This window comes from Stegastes partitus, unplaced genomic scaffold (genome assembly GCF_000690725.1).
Source record: "Stegastes partitus isolate 25-593 unplaced genomic scaffold, Stegastes_partitus-1.0.2 Scaffold1324, whole genome shotgun sequence".
NCBI lineage: Eukaryota > Metazoa > Chordata > Actinopteri > Pomacentridae > Stegastes > Stegastes partitus.
In genome coordinates, this window is record NW_007579055.1 from 136083 (window position 1) to 153836 (window position 17754).

At 39.8% G+C, this 17754-nt stretch overlaps 1 protein-coding gene across 1 annotated transcript in view; it reads left to right on the forward strand.

Annotated features, from left to right (window-relative positions):
* The window catches only part of fech (ferrochelatase), a 20211-nt gene extending 12630 nt beyond the window's left edge, over positions 1 to 7581 (forward strand). Inside the window, exons 9-11 of the mRNA XM_008298537.1 lie at positions 1478 to 1642; positions 4881 to 4940; positions 7026 to 7581. Of these exons, the coding sequence (XP_008296759.1) occupies positions 1478 to 1642; positions 4881 to 4940; positions 7026 to 7163 (363 nt within the window). The 3' untranslated portion in view covers positions 7164 to 7581. The remainder of the gene's footprint in view (positions 1 to 1477; positions 1643 to 4880; positions 4941 to 7025) is intronic.
* The last annotated feature ends 10173 nt before the right edge of the window (positions 7582 to 17754 follow it).

The window sequence follows — 17754 nt, forward strand, 5'->3', positions numbered from 1 at the left end:
CCAGAACGTTTGACCCAAGTCATAGAGTTTAAAGGCAACGCTAGCAGATACTGAGGAGATGGATGGAAACTTCTGACTCTGAGAGAGTAATAAAACATTCTCTCTCTCATTATTCTGACATTTAACTAATAGAAGTAATGTTGGTGATCCTGACTGAACTGAAACAGGAAGAGTTTAGTCTGATTTAAGTCTGAAAAAAGGTTTCATGTCTTTTTATACAGTGGATGTAAACGTCTGGTTTCTGTAACTACAAACTGTGTGTATTCGTTCTACCAAGAACAGCTCAGTGCTGCTGTTGGAGAACTTTTTTTTTCTCACCACATGATGGAGCCACTCGACTGAGTAATCCTGCAGCTCCGTCAGCGTTTCAAAGCGTCCGAGCTGCTGCTGGTCTTCAGGTCACGCCGGACGACAGCGTCCATAAATAATTCACACATCAGACGAGCCGTTCACAGCAGAGGAGGGTCGCAGGTTCCTGTCGGGCCGAGTGTCGAAGCAGACGTGAGGAAATGCCGTTTACAGCTTCGTCTGTAAATCAAAAAACCTCAAGACGTTCATGTTGTTAATGGCCTGCGGCTGCTCTTAGTGGTCTTAATATTCCATATTTACCTCATATTGACTTTTAACAAACTGGTCCCACAAGTTGCTTTGTTTTAATATTTTATCTGCTGTAAAATATGATTTTGGTTTTATCCTGTCTGGACGTTTTGCTGCTTGTCATAAAACATTCTGTTGGTTGTTTTGAAACATACTGATATAAACAATTTTAATTGATTTGATTTAATTTGATGACAGAAATCCGACTGTGTTGAAATACACTATAAGAGAGCAGAAGTTATGAATACACGTATGTTTTCTCTTCATCTAAACACTGCACAGAGTTTACAAAAAATAAAACACCTTTTTTGTTCTGTGATATTTTGAAGTCCTCTCATACTTTAGAAACTTTCAGTCTTTTACACTAAACCGAGTCGGACTCAACTCAAAATTACCAGGAACAGAGGGGATTGTTGCATTTTTAGTGCTGGAAATTAACAGTTATTTTAATTTTTAACGAATGATTTCATTAATATTGATTCAATTACAAATTATTTAATCTATAAAACATCAAAAACAGTAAATGTTATGACAATAAACGTCTCAAAACAGCTAAATATTTGGTTTACTGTAATGTAAGACAATGAAAAGTAGCAAATTCTCAAATTTGAGAGCATGAAACCATCAGATTTTTGGCATTTGTTTCTTACATCTTTGTTTGTCTCAGCTTATCTTACTTTATCTTCACTTAACTTGGCTTGTCTAAGCTTAGCTTAGCTTATCATATTTTTAGCTTATCGTTTCTTAGCTTGAAAATAGTCGTCGTCAGGGTTGAAGGAACATCATTAGAAACTATCATCTAAATCTGAGCAGTCGTTGACGAGTTTGGTCTTTTGCTTTAACCCACTGAAGTGAAACCGACCTGTGTTTGGTGTTGAAGGTTGGCCCGATGCCGTGGCTCGGACCGCAGACCGACGAGGTGATTAAAGGCCTGTGTGAACGAGGGAAGAAGAACATCCTGCTGGTGCCGATCGCCTTCACCTCGGACCACATAGAGACGCTGCACGAGCTGGACATCGAGTATGGACAGGTGCTGGGCGAGGAGGTGAGGCAGAGCTAATGAATAAATCCATGCAGTTTCCCAGCAGCCTCTCTGGTCCGTCAGCTTCTACCGGCTCAGGCTCACATAGAAGCTGTTCACATAAAACCCTCAGGGCTGGGAAGAGGCTGAATGTTGCCTTTAAAGCTCCACACAGAAGACTTTGCAGCTGAATTTGTTTTTATCAACTAAACCATCCATCAGCGCTGAGATTTTCCTTCCAGACAGCCAACAGTTTCAGGTTTCTGTAACTCTTATAGAAGAAAACCTGTAATTATATATTATACAAAAAAAAAGTTTAGTTCAATAAATGCGCTGTAGGTTAATTTAAACCTCGATTTAAACCCAACACTACCTGCAGACCAGGACAGGAGAGACTGTGTCCTGTAGGGTGGAGATTTACAGTAATTTCTATTTTTAACTCGCAATTTTATTCACAAAGAACATCAGAACACAGTAAAATTGGTGCAACTCAGCGTCCCAAAGCCCAAGATTATCTTATTTAATGTCACAAAACAGCAATAATATGATGTACGACAAGAAAAATAGCAAATTCTCACATTTGAGACCATGAAACTATAACAGTCTTAGCATTTCTTTTCTTCGTCCTTGCTTAGCTCAACTTAGATTAGCTCAGTTTATCTTAGCTTAGCTTAATGTAGCTTAGCTTGTTTTAGCTTCAGCTTATCTTAGTTGAACATTTGCTTAAAGTAGCTTATCTAATATTATCTTAGCCTAACTTATTTTATTTTGTCTTTGCTTATCTTGGCTTATCTTCACTTAACTTAACATTGCTAACGTAGCTTAGCTTATTTTTGCTTCAGCTTATCGTAGCTTATCTTTGCTTAAATTAGCTTATCCTACCTCACCTTAGCTTAGCATAACTTATTACATCTTTGCTTGTCTTAGCATAGCTTATCCTATCTTAGCTTGTCTTATTTCAGCTTCAGCTTATCTTAACGTATATTAGCCTAACTTTGTTTATCTTAGCTCATCTTACCTTAGCTTTGCTTATCTTAGCTCCTCTTAGCTGAGTTTATCCTAGCATGTCTTTAATTTGACGCACTAGTCAGTGAATTGACTGATCATCAGCTCTGTTGCTTTCTTCCTGAACACCGTTAACAGGTTGAAACGAGGGAGGCTTCATGTGAAAATACAACCAATACACCCCATAAACCAAGAACATTTGTTTGTTTCTTGCTTTGAGAACTCAGAATGTTTAACTACATGAAAACAGCATGAACTCAAATAAACGCTGACGGTAAGAAATTATTTATCCAGAGCAGCTTTCAGAAATGAACTCGTCACACTGACGACCAGCTGATGTCCCCACAGAGATGGAAAATCCTGCAAACTGGTCACTCCTTCGGCGTGTTGTTGTGTGATTGTGAACAGGGATTAGGATTAACGTCAGACTTTGTTCTGGGATGAAATAACAGCAGTTTAAACCTGAGACTTGAAGCAGAGTTTCAGTTTGTCTCCGTCTGTCTGAGTGAAGGCACCAGCGAATAACCACCAATCAATGTGACTGGTGCCACCAAGACACACATTTGTACCTGTCGGGAACGATCACGTCACTGATAATTAGCTCTCAGACCTTCACCTGAAACCGTCCTCCTGTCCTGAACTGTCCTCATTTTCCATAACGTCCCGGCTTATGAGGAACAAACCTCCGAGCGGTCCTCACAAGGACAGAACAGCAGCCGGCACACACACTGCTCTGTCTGGACCTCTTCAGTTTCTCTCCAGAATGAAAGCTGCTGTTAAAAATAATTGGAAACCGAGAACAAAACGCTTTTGTTTCTTCAAGTCCTCGTCGGACAAAATGAGAACACTTTTGCCGACATGTTCGCTGAGCGTCGGACTTCATTGAACGGATGTAAACGTTGTTTTTTCACGCCGACCTGCTGCTGCGCTTCTTGTTCGGTCGCTGTGGTTCGTTCAGGCTGTTTTCAGCAGATAAATGAACAATAACAATAAAATCAATAATAATGTTCACACTCTGTTAGCATTGGTTGCTAATACGTAGCTGCAAAATTTAGCTCAACCTGCTGTCGGCTGGTTTGCAGCGTTTCTGATTTTTTCTATTGTTTATATTCAATTAAACATTATTAATAAAACAATGTAGTTATGAATGTCAGGTTTTACCATTTTTTGGAGCTTAATTTGTATTTTTGTACAATTTTTACTCCCCAAACTCCCCAAATGATCACTTTGCAAAGATTTAAAAAAGAAAAATGCCACAAATCCTGACAATGTGGAACCTTGAGCCAGTTTGGCATCACCTGAGGAACACAAAATAAACTTTATAAGCAGAAACTCAGGCAGGAAAATGCAGAAACAAGGAATTATTTCAGGTTGGGTTATGAAAAGTCCTGGAAAAATGAGGGTGTTTTAAATGTGAAGGTTTTTCTAAAATAGCAGAAACATCGTGTCTGTTTCTGCAGTGGAACTTCAAACTTTACATTTGCTGCATCTTAGCTTAGCTTATTGTTGCCTATCTTATCTTATATAATCTTCTCTTAACTTGGCTAATGTTAGCTTAGCTTAGCATAGCTTAGCTCCTCTTATAGTTTATCTTAGCTCATCTTATCTTGTGTTTGTTTATTTGCTTAGCTTAGCTCCTCTTGGCTTAGCTTGTCTTATTTTTGCTTGTCTTAGCTTATTTTAGCTTCTCTCATCTTACTTGATGTTCTCTTAACTTGGCTAATCTTAGCTTGTCTTAGCTTAACTTGCCTTAATTAGCTTCTCTTATCTTAGCTTAAATTAGCTCACCTAATTTTAAATCATCTTAGCTTATCTTGTGTTTGTCTATCTTGCTTAGCTTAGCTTAGCTCATCCCACTTTAGCTTGTCTTTGCTTACCTTCTCTTACCTTAGATCACCTTAGCTTATGCTTAGCTTATCTTTGCTTAACTTGGCTTATCTTAGCTCGGCTTAGTTTATCTTCCCTTAGCTTTGCTTATCTTAACTTACCTTGTCTTGTCTTTGTTTAGCTCATCTTCTCTTAGCTTATCTTAGCTTCAGTTATCTTAGCTTAGCTTAACTTTGCTTAGCTTTATTTTATCAAAGCTTAGCTTAGCTCATATTATCTTGTCTTTAATTTGACGCACTATGTAATGAATTGACTGATCATCACAACTCAAGTCCGTTGTTTTATCTATTTAGTATTATTTATAATTATTATACTATTTATAACAATATAAAAGTGTCTGACATTAGTTTGTTTGTTATTGTTTCTGCAGTGCGGCGTTGAGAACATCCGGAGAGCAGAGTCCTTGAACGGGAATCCTCTTTTTATGAAGGTAACTTTCACACATCGTAATGCTGTAAAGATATTTAAACGTTTGCAACATTTTTAAGAACCGAGCAGGTTTCAGTTAGCTCGTTAGCTCGTTTGGGACGGATTCAACTCTGATGCTATCGAATCTCGTTAAACACTTCCCGTCTGCCGGTTATTTCCTGAGCAGATGTTTTGAACAAGCGTCCAGGTAGCAGCAGCAGGAAACAAAGTGTAGAGCAGAAGAACAGAGCTGATGGAGGAGGAAGCAGCAGTCGAAGGTCCTGTGAAGTGAGTCGACTCCAGGCATGAGATGGTCAATAACTGGAGGCCTCCTTCCCTCCTTCCCTCCTTCCTCACCCCTGAAACCTTCCTCAGCTCCTGCAGCTGTAACATCTGTGTGTGCAGGGTTTATTAAAGGGAGAGGGGGCAGATCAATGGGAACCTTTAGAGCTGACTACAGTGGAAGTGAAGCGCCGCCCGGCTGGCTGCTGGACAAACCCGCCGCTCGCAAACCCCTCGCCAGGCCTCTGAGAGCGAACCAATCAATATCCAGGGGATGATTAGTTGGTAGTTACTGAAGGATGGTTTCCTCGGTGTGGTTTTAGTTTCCACCGTGAAGCTGCTGCCGTCTGCAAGCAGCAAGAAAATCAAGAAAAAAAAAAAAACACCAGTTTGGCTTCGTTTTTTCTAAACGAGTCTCACATTCACCCGTTAATGTTTCAGACTGATTATTAATTTAACAGCAGCGTGAATGTGAACAAAGACTGTGAATCCTAAAATAAAAATAAGTTGTTTTAGAAGCAATGACCAGCACAAGAGAAAACTGGTGGTGGGTCATTTTCTAGGAAACTTCTTCAAGCACACAAGCTTTGATTTTATAAACAGACCAGATATTTGGATGTGGATCTAACTGATGGAGTTTCATGCTGATTCAAGCCGTCTGCATTTTCTTCAGGGATAAAATCAGGACTTGAACAACCAGGAAACCTACTAAACCTGGAGCTCAAACTCCAAGACGTCTGCATTTACATTCTGACCAGATAGAATTCCACTTTGAGATTTCTACGTCATTCTGACAAGTTTTAACTTAAATTTTGAGGAAATCTGAAATGTTCTTTTCGATTTGGAGGGACTGAATTATCTGCAACACTAATCCAGTCCAGCTATCAAAGGCCAAAACAGCTGCCAAATGAAATGAATTTGACAGAAAAGTGCCTTGACTTAGAATCACGTACTGCACCTTTAAGGGAGAACAGCTCAGTGTATCTTTGTTTATCTTAGCTTAGCTCATCTTAGCTTATGTTAGCTTATCTTACCCTGTCTATGCATAACTTGGTTTATCTTAGCTCTTCTTACCTTAGTTTATTTTAGTTTATCTTAGCTTGTCTTGGCTTGTATTACCATAGCTTATCTTAGCTTAGCTAGTCTTAGCTCATTATAGATTATCTTAGCTTAACTCATCTTAGCTTAGTTTATATTCACTTATCTTTGGTCATCTTATCATAACTTTGCTTATCTTAGTTTAGCTTAGCTTATCTTCGCTAAACTTGGCTTATATTAGCTCTACTTATCTTGGCTCATCTTAGCTTGCCTTAGCTCATTATAGCTTATCTTAGCTTATCTCATCTTAGCTTAGTTTATCTTCACTTATCTTTGCTTATCTTATACCTTTGCTTATCTTAGTTTAGCTTATCTTAGCTCATCTTAGCTTAGCTTATCATACTTATCTTATCTTAGCTCAGCTCAGCTTATTTTAGCTCATCTTAGCTTAGCTTATCTTAGCTCCTCTCCTTAGCATATCTTAGCTCCTCTCAGCTTATCATAGCTAATCTTAGCTTAGCTAATCTTAGCTTAGCTTCTTTAAGTTGACACACTAGTCAATGAATGGACTGATTATTATCACTCAGCTCTGTGGTTTTTTTTGTGCAAAGTGTTTATTTGTTTGTTTTGTGTTATTGTTTCTGCAGTGTGGTGTACGCAGTGAAAGTCAAAACTGCTCTGACTAGTGAAGGACATAACTGTCTTCTTTAATATAAAGAGTGTATTGTTTATAGTCTTAGAATCCTGTGAAACACCGGCGTCAGTTCTTGTCTCGGTGTCGTTCCAGGCGTTGGCGGATCTGGTCCAGTCCCACCTGAAGTCCAACGAGCCCTGTTCCCGCCAGCTGACCCTGCGCTGCCCGCTGTGCACCAACCCCACCTGTGGAGAGACCAAGGCCTTCTTCGCCAACCAGAAACTCTCGTAGACTCTCCGTCCATGAAGCGGGGTGGCTCGGCGGAGAGACTAAAGCCTTCTTCTACAAACTAAAGCTTCACGACTCAAACACACACAGTCTTCGCCAGCGGGAGCAACCTGGAAAATCCAACGCACAGAACGAGCCGCGTGGTTTCTGCAGACGCATTTACTGTTCGTGGAGTCGCAGACGTGCAGGTTTTGGTCTTTTAACGCGATTCATACCTGAAATGCATCAGTTTAACTCCAAGTACAGCTGAGTTGTTCCATCTCAGATCACCAGGGTTCTTCTGTTCAACCGTCAGAAACAACGAATATTTATAAAGATGTCTGTGAAAGTTTAGCTTCACATGTCAAATACTTGCAGAGGTATTCTTTAAATATCTGCCCGTCGACCCACTTTCAGTAGGTTTTTTTCTTAAATTGAAATTTGAGGCTGTTTGAACAACAACATCTCAGGAACTCTTCAGAATAAAAGCCTGAAATTTTCACTGTTATTTCTCATCATGTTATTGATTCTGAATCTATAATATTGGACACGTAGATCAATTAATCTCTGATTATGGATGAGTTGAAATATGGAAAGTCATTGAAGCCGCCATGCAAAGTCCCATTTTTGAGCTCATATTGACAAGAAAAATTAGAAAGCAGAAGTCAAGTAGTGATATTTTCTGTAGCTGCAGGTCACAATAATGCAAAACTAAACATACAGAATGCTTTTAATATGAAATTCTTGGTTGCAAAAATGGAAATTAAACCTTCATATTTCAGCTTTTACTCCTTTTAATCAGAGACTATTTTGTGTACTTGTCCAATTTTACAGATTCTGAATCAACGACATGATGAGAAATAACGGGGAAAATTTCAGGCTTTTATTTTGAAGAGTTCCTCAGATGTTGTTCAAACAGCCTCAGATTTAATGCGAGAAAAAACTTGCTGAAAGTGGGTCAACGGGCGATTCTTTAAGCAAAATATCTCGGCGAGTATTTGATATCGGTCTAAAATTTCACAGATATCTTCATAAATATCATAAATACTTCATGCTATTTGATTTCCAAACAAATCGGAGACGGCTGAGCAGAAAATGTGCTGATGATCTGAGATTTAATGAACCTGCTTTAACTAATATCTGCCTTTTCAAAAAGCACCTCATGCTTCCTGAATTTTCTCATTTTGTGAAAAAAAAATCGCCCCAAACGTCACGCGGGTCGACACCTCGGTAAGGTTTGCAGATCGGTTAACGTCTCCGTCGGTGAAAGAACCGCAGACAAAGAAGAACGTTGCACTATTGTCTGCTTTGTTTTTAAAATCACATTTCCTCGCTTACATTCCGTCACTCGAAACCTCCGTCGGACGCCCTCGTTCTCTTCTTCGTTGGTGCTCCCAGAACAACAGTGCTGGCTTCTGGTTGGTCGGCTGCTTTTCCCTTCAACGCCATTGGTCCACCGGCCGGTAAACTCCGCCCATCCTGCTGCAACCCCTGCAATGTGATTGGAGGAGGTCGGTGCTGCTCCAACGCTGCTGCCTGATAGTCGGACACCAGCGAGTTTAAGAAAGAAAAATGGGCGATTTAGGAATAGCTGAGCCACAGTAGGAGGATTTAACAAATTAAAAGCGTGATTTCTGCAGTAAAGCGTTAAAACCTGTCAGGATGTCATCACATTGGTGAGATGGTTGACAAGCTCTGAGAAACATGTTCTCACTATACAAATTCAACATGTGTATCTGTGTACTTGTAGCTTTTTTCTACTAAAATATTAAGCTTCTCAAATTAAACTCGGAATTCTGACTTTTTTAATCCCAGAAATCTGATGTTAAACTTAATTTTTTACAATAAAGTCAGACTTTTGAATTTAATCTCAGTTCAGTTTAGGATTAAACTCAGAATTTAATCTGAGAATTTGTCAGATTAAACTGAGATTTAACTCAGAGTGCTGACTGTGTAAAAAATTCAGGTTTTAATCTCAGATTTCAGAGAAAAAAAAAAGTCTGAATTTTGAGTTTGTCAATAAATTGAGATTAAAGTCAGAATTTTGAGTTTGATGTAAACCTTCGAACTTCAATCTCAGATTTCTAAGAAAAGAAGTGTCAAATTTGGATATTGAGATTAAACTGATTAAACTCAGAATTCAGGTTTTAATCTTAGATTTCTGAGGGGAAAAAAAAGTCAGAATTCCAAGTTTTACATTAAACTGAGATTAAATCCAAAATTCTGACTTTAATGTAAAACTTGGAACTTCAAACTCAGATTTCTAAGAAAAAAAAGCCTTGTCAAATTACAGACTTTCAAATTAAACTGGGATTAAATTTAGAATTCTGACTTTAATTTCAGATTTCATAGAAAAAAGTCAGAATTCTCAGTTTTATATTAATCTGACATCAAACTCAGAATTCTGACTTAATAAAAAAAAAAAACAGGCTTTAATCTTAGATGTTTGTGGGGAAAAGGCAGAATTTTGAGTTTAATCTCTGTTCATTCTAATATTAAATTAATCTAAAATTAAACTCAGAATCTAATCTGACAATTTCTCGCAGTTCATTCTCAGAATTCAAACTTTTCCCCAGAACTCTGATTTAAAAAAAAAAAAAGAAGAAAAAAAATCCTGCTTTAAAGTCAGAATTATGGGAGAAAGTCAGAATTTAAAAAAACAAAACAAAACAGAAACACACAAGATTGAAATAAATCGGTAACAATAAGAGAAAACAAATGTTTGTGTTGCAGTCTGTTGGCCGTGCGGTATTCATCGTGTCCTGGAAGAATCCAGTCTGCTGTCGCTCACATGATGCTGTTAGAAACTAAATCTTTAAGGCTGAGATGCCACAAAGCTGAAAAAAGCCGAAGTGAAACCTGCATGTTTAGCTTTTTTTTTTTACGATGAACTTTGTCACAAGTGGAGACTTTCACCTTTTTATCAATCCTCGCCGACGCTGGCTGTTTATTTTTAGGTTGCAGTTTAAGGTGTGGATTTAAAAACCTGACGGCACAAGTTTCATCGTAAATTTCTCACGAAAACTGTCCCGTGGCGACGGCGAGTTTCCTCTCAGTAGTTAGTCACTGAAAGTAGTTTTGAGTCCCTGAGGGAACGGATCAATACCGATCTAGTACTTTGACTCATCCATATCAAGATTGATGTTTGATTTTCTCACATGTTCAGCGCTCAGCAGGTGTTTCTGTTCCATTAGTGTCAGAACTGAGGTAGCAACACATCCACTTAGTTCATGTACAGTTGTGAACAAAAGGGTCCATCCACTTGTAAACACCACGCGTGTCATTGTAGTCGTGAGTTTTCAGTTCATCCTACACCTCAGTCCTTAAAACACATGAATCCGTGTCACAAAAGAGCATCATGCATTTATTTCATCTGCTGGGTCGAACATGTACGTACAGAAATGCACGATGGTGGCAGCATCATGCTGGAGCTTTACTGGAATAATCAGGATTAAAGCCAGGACTTATGGAGACCAGTGGAAAAGCTTAACTGTAGCAGGACTGAACCATTTCTTTACCACTGTTGATGTTAGTTTTTGGTCATTGTCTTGTGGAAACATCCAACCGTGTCCAAGTTCAACCTTCTGGTGATTATTTTAGGTTTTCCTGAAGAACGTGGACGTAATCCTCCGTCTTCGTTACTTCATTTACTTTGTGTAAAGCTCCAGTTCCACTGCCCGCATGATGCTGCCACCTCCATGCATTGCCGTATGTATACTTTAGACCCAGCAGATGTTGACATATATCCAGAAGACCACGTTAGAGTTGCAGGAGTGATTGGAAGCTCCAGACTGCCGTGGTATACGTGGTCTTTATGAGAACACGTCCCATCCATGTAGGAATGTCTACGAGTGTATGGAAAAAAAAAAACAAGCGTGAAAGTCCGATAATGCTGGAATTATCCATCGGTAACAAAATGTGTTCATACAGGCTATAGGTTAGTGTACAGCTGTAGTGTAAGAATGACACGAGTCGAGTGTAGGGTTTAGCGTCGGCTCATTGCTTTTGTTTTTGCAGCTCCCTGATCTCAGTGCTAAACCTGAAGAACCGAATTAAACCCGTCAGTTGTAATTGTTGTCGGTTGCTTCGGCTCCAGAGAAAGTCTCGAAGGTTTGATGAGGATCAACAGTCGAGTGTCATAAACGTGGGCAGTAGCTCGAGCTCTGACCTCCGACCCGCCGCCCCTCCACCGTTTCTGTCCCGTCACGCCATGATAACGTGCCTTTTACACTGGCTAGCTAGAAATACTGGACTTGTGCTTTATGTACATTTTTTTGTTTGTTTGTTTGGTTTTTTTTGCCTAACCAAAATGCTGGCGGGAAAAATCCACCCTGAGCTGTGAATTTCCATGTTCCTGCTGTGATCTGAGTCGCCGCCGACCGTTCTGGCACGAGTCGTGCTTCTGGTCGGTTCATGTTTCTGCTTCCAACGCGTACGGAAATGCACTTTACAGCAAATGTTCTCACCCAATACAAGCAGCGTTACCTTTCAGTGCTCTTCCACAGGTTTGAAAGGGATCGCATGGGGTTTTTGGGGGTTTTTTTAAGGAACACTTTGGTCCAGTTAGCTTTGCAGGAAAGAGTATTTTTCTACTTTTGTGCAGCACAGCTAAGCTAAGCTAAGCTAAGCTAATCATACAGCGCCTTCAGACTGCATGTTGCTAAGACGAAAGTTAAATTCCTCTTTAAAAAAAACAACAAAACACCAAGCTATCTCTTTATCAAATACAATAAAAAGTCCAGTTTGTGCAGAAATGACAAAATGTTCAGGTCATGGCAGAAAGACATGCTAATCTCTGGAAAGGGTGGCTGTTTCCTAATTTATTTTTATTTATCCTCTGTAAGTCGTTTTTGACAACTGTTGTTTTAAATCAGTTGTGTTCTTGTGTGTGTGTGTGCGTAGCTGAAAATGCACTGTGCAGAGTTGTACATATAACAAAGGCGCTTAAGGTTTCTCGCAGTTCCCTCCAGCGGACTTTTATTTTGTTAATGCTGTTTGGTTTTTATTTATTTTGGGATTTTTTTTTCCTTTCCTGTGTGTGTTTCAGAGCAAACAAACCATCTGTCTCCACTGTTGAGTCATGTTTTTATTTTAGACTTATTCGAAGACATGATATAAGCAGTGCAATTACACGTAACAAGTCTTCCTTCAAAATAAAATACAATGATGAAAAATCACGTACTTCTGGTGTAACGTAAAAGACGTTTTTTTTGTTGGTTTTCTGTGTAATTTCAGATGAAAACTTTGTTATTGTGAAAAATGTGGTGATGGGACACTTTTGGTCACACTTCCTGCCTCCTTTGGGACCAATATGGCGCGTTTGGCAAACGGTTTGAACATTTAATGGAGTTTGACGAGTTGGAATCACAGATAACATTTTGACTAATTACCCAGCAATTAATCAGAATTTTTATTCCAGAAATCGATGCCATCATTCTGACGAGTCAAAACGACAATTAGAGAGTTTTGACCTGTCAAAATAAGAGTTGCAGATATTTCAAATGACGAGAGTTTGAGACTTGGGGTGGAAATTTACTCAAACTTTGGCCTCAAGCTGCTCTGACGGGATGTAAAACTGCTGCCGTATGCGATTAAGTTTGCGTAATATGTTTGAAATGCAACCTACCGTAGATTCTGACGTAACTACAAATATCGGAAACGTCGTTTTGTACAGTCGCAACTCTAAATCAGACCTTTTGACGAGGCGGAAATCCTTAACGTAATTAAAAAATAAAGATTTCTTGAACTAGAATCACAACTACAAGCTACAACTCGGCTGCAGAAATCCAAAAATGTACATTGCAGATACCTTCAGTTGAACTCTAACGTGATTAGAAACCCTGTACATGAGAAGGATGTGTATATATAAAATGTTGGGGCTTTTTATTTTGTCACTGAAGAACTGAATTACACATTGATGCAATACATAACCTGCTTAGGTGTTAACGGGTCAAACGGTTTGCTGCAGCCTGCATCCAGATTCTGACAGAAATTTAGCACCAAATTCTTACAACGTGACGAAAACCAGCCGATCAGAAAAAAACGTTAATGATGCCAAACACCCAATCCAATGCAATGGTGGCTTTTAAATATGAATTAAAGCCTCTCGCTGCTTCGTCAGACACTTTAAGTCTTCGTGCTTTCACTGACGACTCAACGGCACCTTCAGTAGAGTTAGAGGTTCATTGTGATTTCGTCCATGTTGCGTGTTTGCCATCATTGCAGCTCTACGCTTGTGGAGATTTGAGGAAACGAGGAGTCGCACGAAATATATCGAAGCAACTGATGCAACGTTGATCCATCTTTCCAGAAAACCTGATTTTTACATGAGTCATTTTCAACATTTTTTTAGAGGGTGAAAAAAAAAAATGCGACTGCGGTTAACCACCTTGTTTGATGTTTTTTTTCCTGTTTATTTCTGTGAAATCAGTTTATTTTCAGTTGCAAGCCGACCGTGGCCTCCTTTCCTTTGTGATGAGCGGCATCTAAACCTCCTCCTCCACCAAGTAACTACACAAACGTGACTTTACAGCTTTATTAAAGCGTCTTGACTTGATGCTGTTGATTCCTGCTTCTACCTTCTCTGAAGCAAACCCGTGAAAACCACTAAGACGTCTGGTCAAATGGAGTCTTTGCAGGAGAAGCTGCTTCTTTCCATCAAATGTTTTTCAAGAAAAACCTCCGGATGTTTTTAGTTTTTAAAAAATGCTTTTAATGTTTCTTATTTATTATGTTATTCTGCTGATGTTTAACACACGGTTTAGTTCTGAAAACATGTTCAGCACTTTGGTCGACCCGTTTGTCATCCTTTTCCTCCATGTTGTCTAACTTTAGTCTCTTAATCGTAAAGACCACGTATATGACAGCAGTCTGGAGCTTCCAATGACTCGTATAACTCTAACGTGTTTTTGTTACAAAAAACATTCATGCAAATTTATTTTAGGTCTTTTGTAAATACGACCTCATCTTCTGGGTCAAAAATATTCACACAGCGATGCATGGAGGTGGCAGCATCATGCTCTGGTTCTGTTTGCTGCCAGTGGACCTGGAGCTTCACACAAAGTAGATAAAACAATGAAGGAGGAGGATCACCTCCACCTTAGCTTTAGGTTTTTCTTTTGCATCTTCATATTATCCACCTCGTAATCAACTAGCTCTTCTCATTCATTCTGTTTCTTTCGTTCTTGTTTTGCTTTTTTCTGTTTCTTTAATTTTTCTTCTGTTTCTTTCATTTTTTCTTCCATTTCTTTTTATTCTTTCTTTCTTTGTCCTGTTTTTTCTTTCTTTTTATTCTTTCTTCTGTTTCTTTCTTTCTTTCTTTGTTGTTTTGCTTTTTTCTGTTTTTTTAATTTTTCTTCCGTTTCTTTCTCGACTTGCATCACGTCTCATTTTTGTTTCTTTCTTTCATCTCCATCTCTTCCTTCTCTTTCCTCTGTTCGTTTCTTTCATACTTCTTGTATCAGTCTCCTTTCCTTCTGTCTCATCCTCACATCTCCTCCTTCCTTCCTTTTGTCTTCCATCTTTCCCGTCCTCCTTTATTCCCTCCCATTCTCTCTTCCTGTCATCCCACATCTTCCTCACCCTCCTCTTCTTCTCTCCCTCTTATCTTTTCCAATCTCTCTCTGGTTTTTCCTCCTTTTTCCAATCTTTTCCTCCCCCCATCTCTCTCTCTCTCTCTCCCCTCACCTCCCCGTTCCTTCCTATCTCGTTCCACCTCTCCTCCTCCTCCTCCTCCTCCTCCTCCTCTTCGTCCCCTGCGGTGCTGCAATCACCTCTGCTGCTGTTGATTAAGCTGAGAGAGATTGGCTGTCCACGACCCAATAACCCCCGAGGCCTCCCCCTGCCTCCCCCGTCCTCCCCCATCCATCGCTGCATCTGAGCCAGCAACAATCTTTCATTTCATTTTCTCCTCCCTGAACCTGCTTTCATCTTTCCCCGTCTCACCTTTTCCTCCTTTTTCTTTTCCTCGTATCTCTTCTTGTGTTTTCCAGGATTCCACCTTTGTTTTTATCTCCTCTCCCTTTCTGTCTTTGTTTCATCTCGCCTTTTAATTTTCTCCTGATCTTTCCTTCCTCTTCTTGTTTTTTTTCTTTATCTTTTCTCCTCGTCTCGTGTTTTCTTCTTCCTGATAAATTCTAGCTTCGACTCTTTATTTTCATTTTTATCTTCTCTTTCTACATGTTGTTGCTCTATAACCTCCTCACTTTTTCCTCCTTTAACCCTCCTCATCTCCTTCCTTTTTCTCTTGTGTTTTCCCTGAAGCTCATTTTTATCTCGTCTACATTTCCACCTCGTATCTCTTCATCTCGAGTGAGGAAGACCACCAAGACACTTATGACTTCCTACATAGAGCTACAAGCTACAACCGTGCTTCATCATGATGCTGCCACCGCCGTGCTTCACGGTGAGGATGGTGTGTTTGTGATGATGTGCAGCGGTTGGTGTCCAACAAACATAGCATCTAGTCTGATGGCCAAAGAAAAGAAGAAAGAATCAGGTGAGGGAGGCCACCAAGACACCTGACCTGTGCAGGAATTGCACGGATCGACCTGAAAAGACCAGTTTGACTTGAGGACAAAGACTCACTCCAGCTGGTGGAGATTTTGTGCTGAAACATTCACAACAAAGTGCATTGCATTCACAAAAAAACACAAAAAATTGAGGCTTTATTTTGTAATTATGGCTCATTACCACCTTGAAATAATGAGATCTGGATCCTTGATTTACTTCAAACTAACAGACGTAACCAACATTTCCTCTCGAAGTTGATCCACTAGAGCAGGGGTGTCGAACGCCGGTCCTTGAGGGCCGCAATCCTGCATGTTCTAGATGTTTTCCTCTTCCAACACACCTGATTCAAATGATCAGCTCATCATCAAGCTCTGCAGAAGCCTGATAACGATCCTGATCATTTCAATCAGGTGTGTTTGAAGAGGGAAACATCTAGAACATGCAGGATTGCGGCCCTCAAGGACCGGCGTTCGACACTCCTGCTCTGGAATAATCCAGTGTTCTGAGCGTTAGTTCTGAATCCTTCATCACCTCGACCATCTGAGTGGAAAAAATACTTCATCTGCTGCACGAAAGACACTTTTCTAAACCTGTTTCCTGCAAATATGAATGCACTATGTTGGTTTTCTTCTTTGTTTTAATTGACAAAGCTGCTAAAAACCAAGAACAGACGGCGTTTTAACCTATTTCCTGCTCCTATAACTCGCCAGCTGGTTGCCTTGTTTGTGTTTATTGGTAAACAGGTTAATTTCTGTGTCTTTCAATCAAAGTAAAGACCATTTTTTCCATCCAGATGATTAGAAAAGTCTACGGAGACACCTTCAGAACAAAGCTAAGTGTGTATAAACGGTCCTCGGGGGTTTTTCCAGCTATTGGCTCTTAATGATCTGATTGCGACCTCTGCTGCCTCCGTGATTTCCAACATTAGACGGTGAGCCTTCCCTGCGCTTGGAGATCAACCGATGACATTTTAGAAACACAGACGGACAAAGATGACTGCTGTTTATCTCCTCTCGTGTCCTCTTCTTCCTGAGTTCCTTTGTTTCCTTTTCCGTCCTCTTTCTTCCTCCTCGTTTGATTCGTCTCAGCTTCTTCCATCTTCTTTCTGCTCAACGTCCAGCCGTTCTCCTTTCATTTGGAATTCTTTGCTCTTTATTCTGTGGCCTGTCAGCTCTGCCGTGTGTTGTGTTGTGTTGTGTTGTGTTGTGTGTTGTGTTGTGGTGACTGCAGGCTGCTAGTAATTGAAAAGCTGCGACGCCGCCGCCCGCCACCCCGTTGACCTCCTATTGAGAGAACGACCATTGATTTCTACAGAGAAAGAGAAGAAGAGGGGGGAATAAGGTAAGAGAGAAATTAGAGAAAATTGGGAGAAGACAGAAGGAGAAGGAGAACGAATGGGAGGCAGAGACGCAGATAGAAAGTGAAGGGAAACCACAGAGCTGAGCTGGAAATCAGACAAACAGAACGAGCTTCAGAGGGAAGCAGCGAATAAAATACAACATAAGTAGGATGAAAATTTTACAGAGTGGAGGGAGGAGACGACCGAGGGAATGAAAATGCAAATCAAAAGGTACAAAGGTAGAACTTTTTCCCAATTAATGCTGGATCTAAGGGATGTTTCTTCCAGTTTGACTTCATGAAAGACCCTTTGTGTCGCTGCTGCTATGAATAAATAAGCAGAAGGACAAAGATTCCTGCTGAGATTAGTTTATTATGGCTTTAACTTGACTGCAGCACCTGAGTTACAGGTTTGGTGCAGAACAGCAGCTCTGCAGCTGAAAATAAACCTCGATGAAGGACTATTCTTTGTGTCACTCATCAATTAGATCAATTTAAAAGCAAAACCGGAGCATGAAAATGACAGCAGTTATATTTAGAGAACCGTGTTGATGCTCCAGACCTCTACTTGGATCAGACTGTCGACCGATGTTTTAGTTTTTTGTGCCACAACAAGCTCAATCAGTTATGAAAGTTCAACAAAAGAACTAATGGTAAATTCAAAACAAACCTTTTTCCTGCAGTCTCCATAATATTACATCACTATACAACTAAACTACATTCTCAGATATGTACTGAAGGAGACATTATTTTATTTTGAAATGAA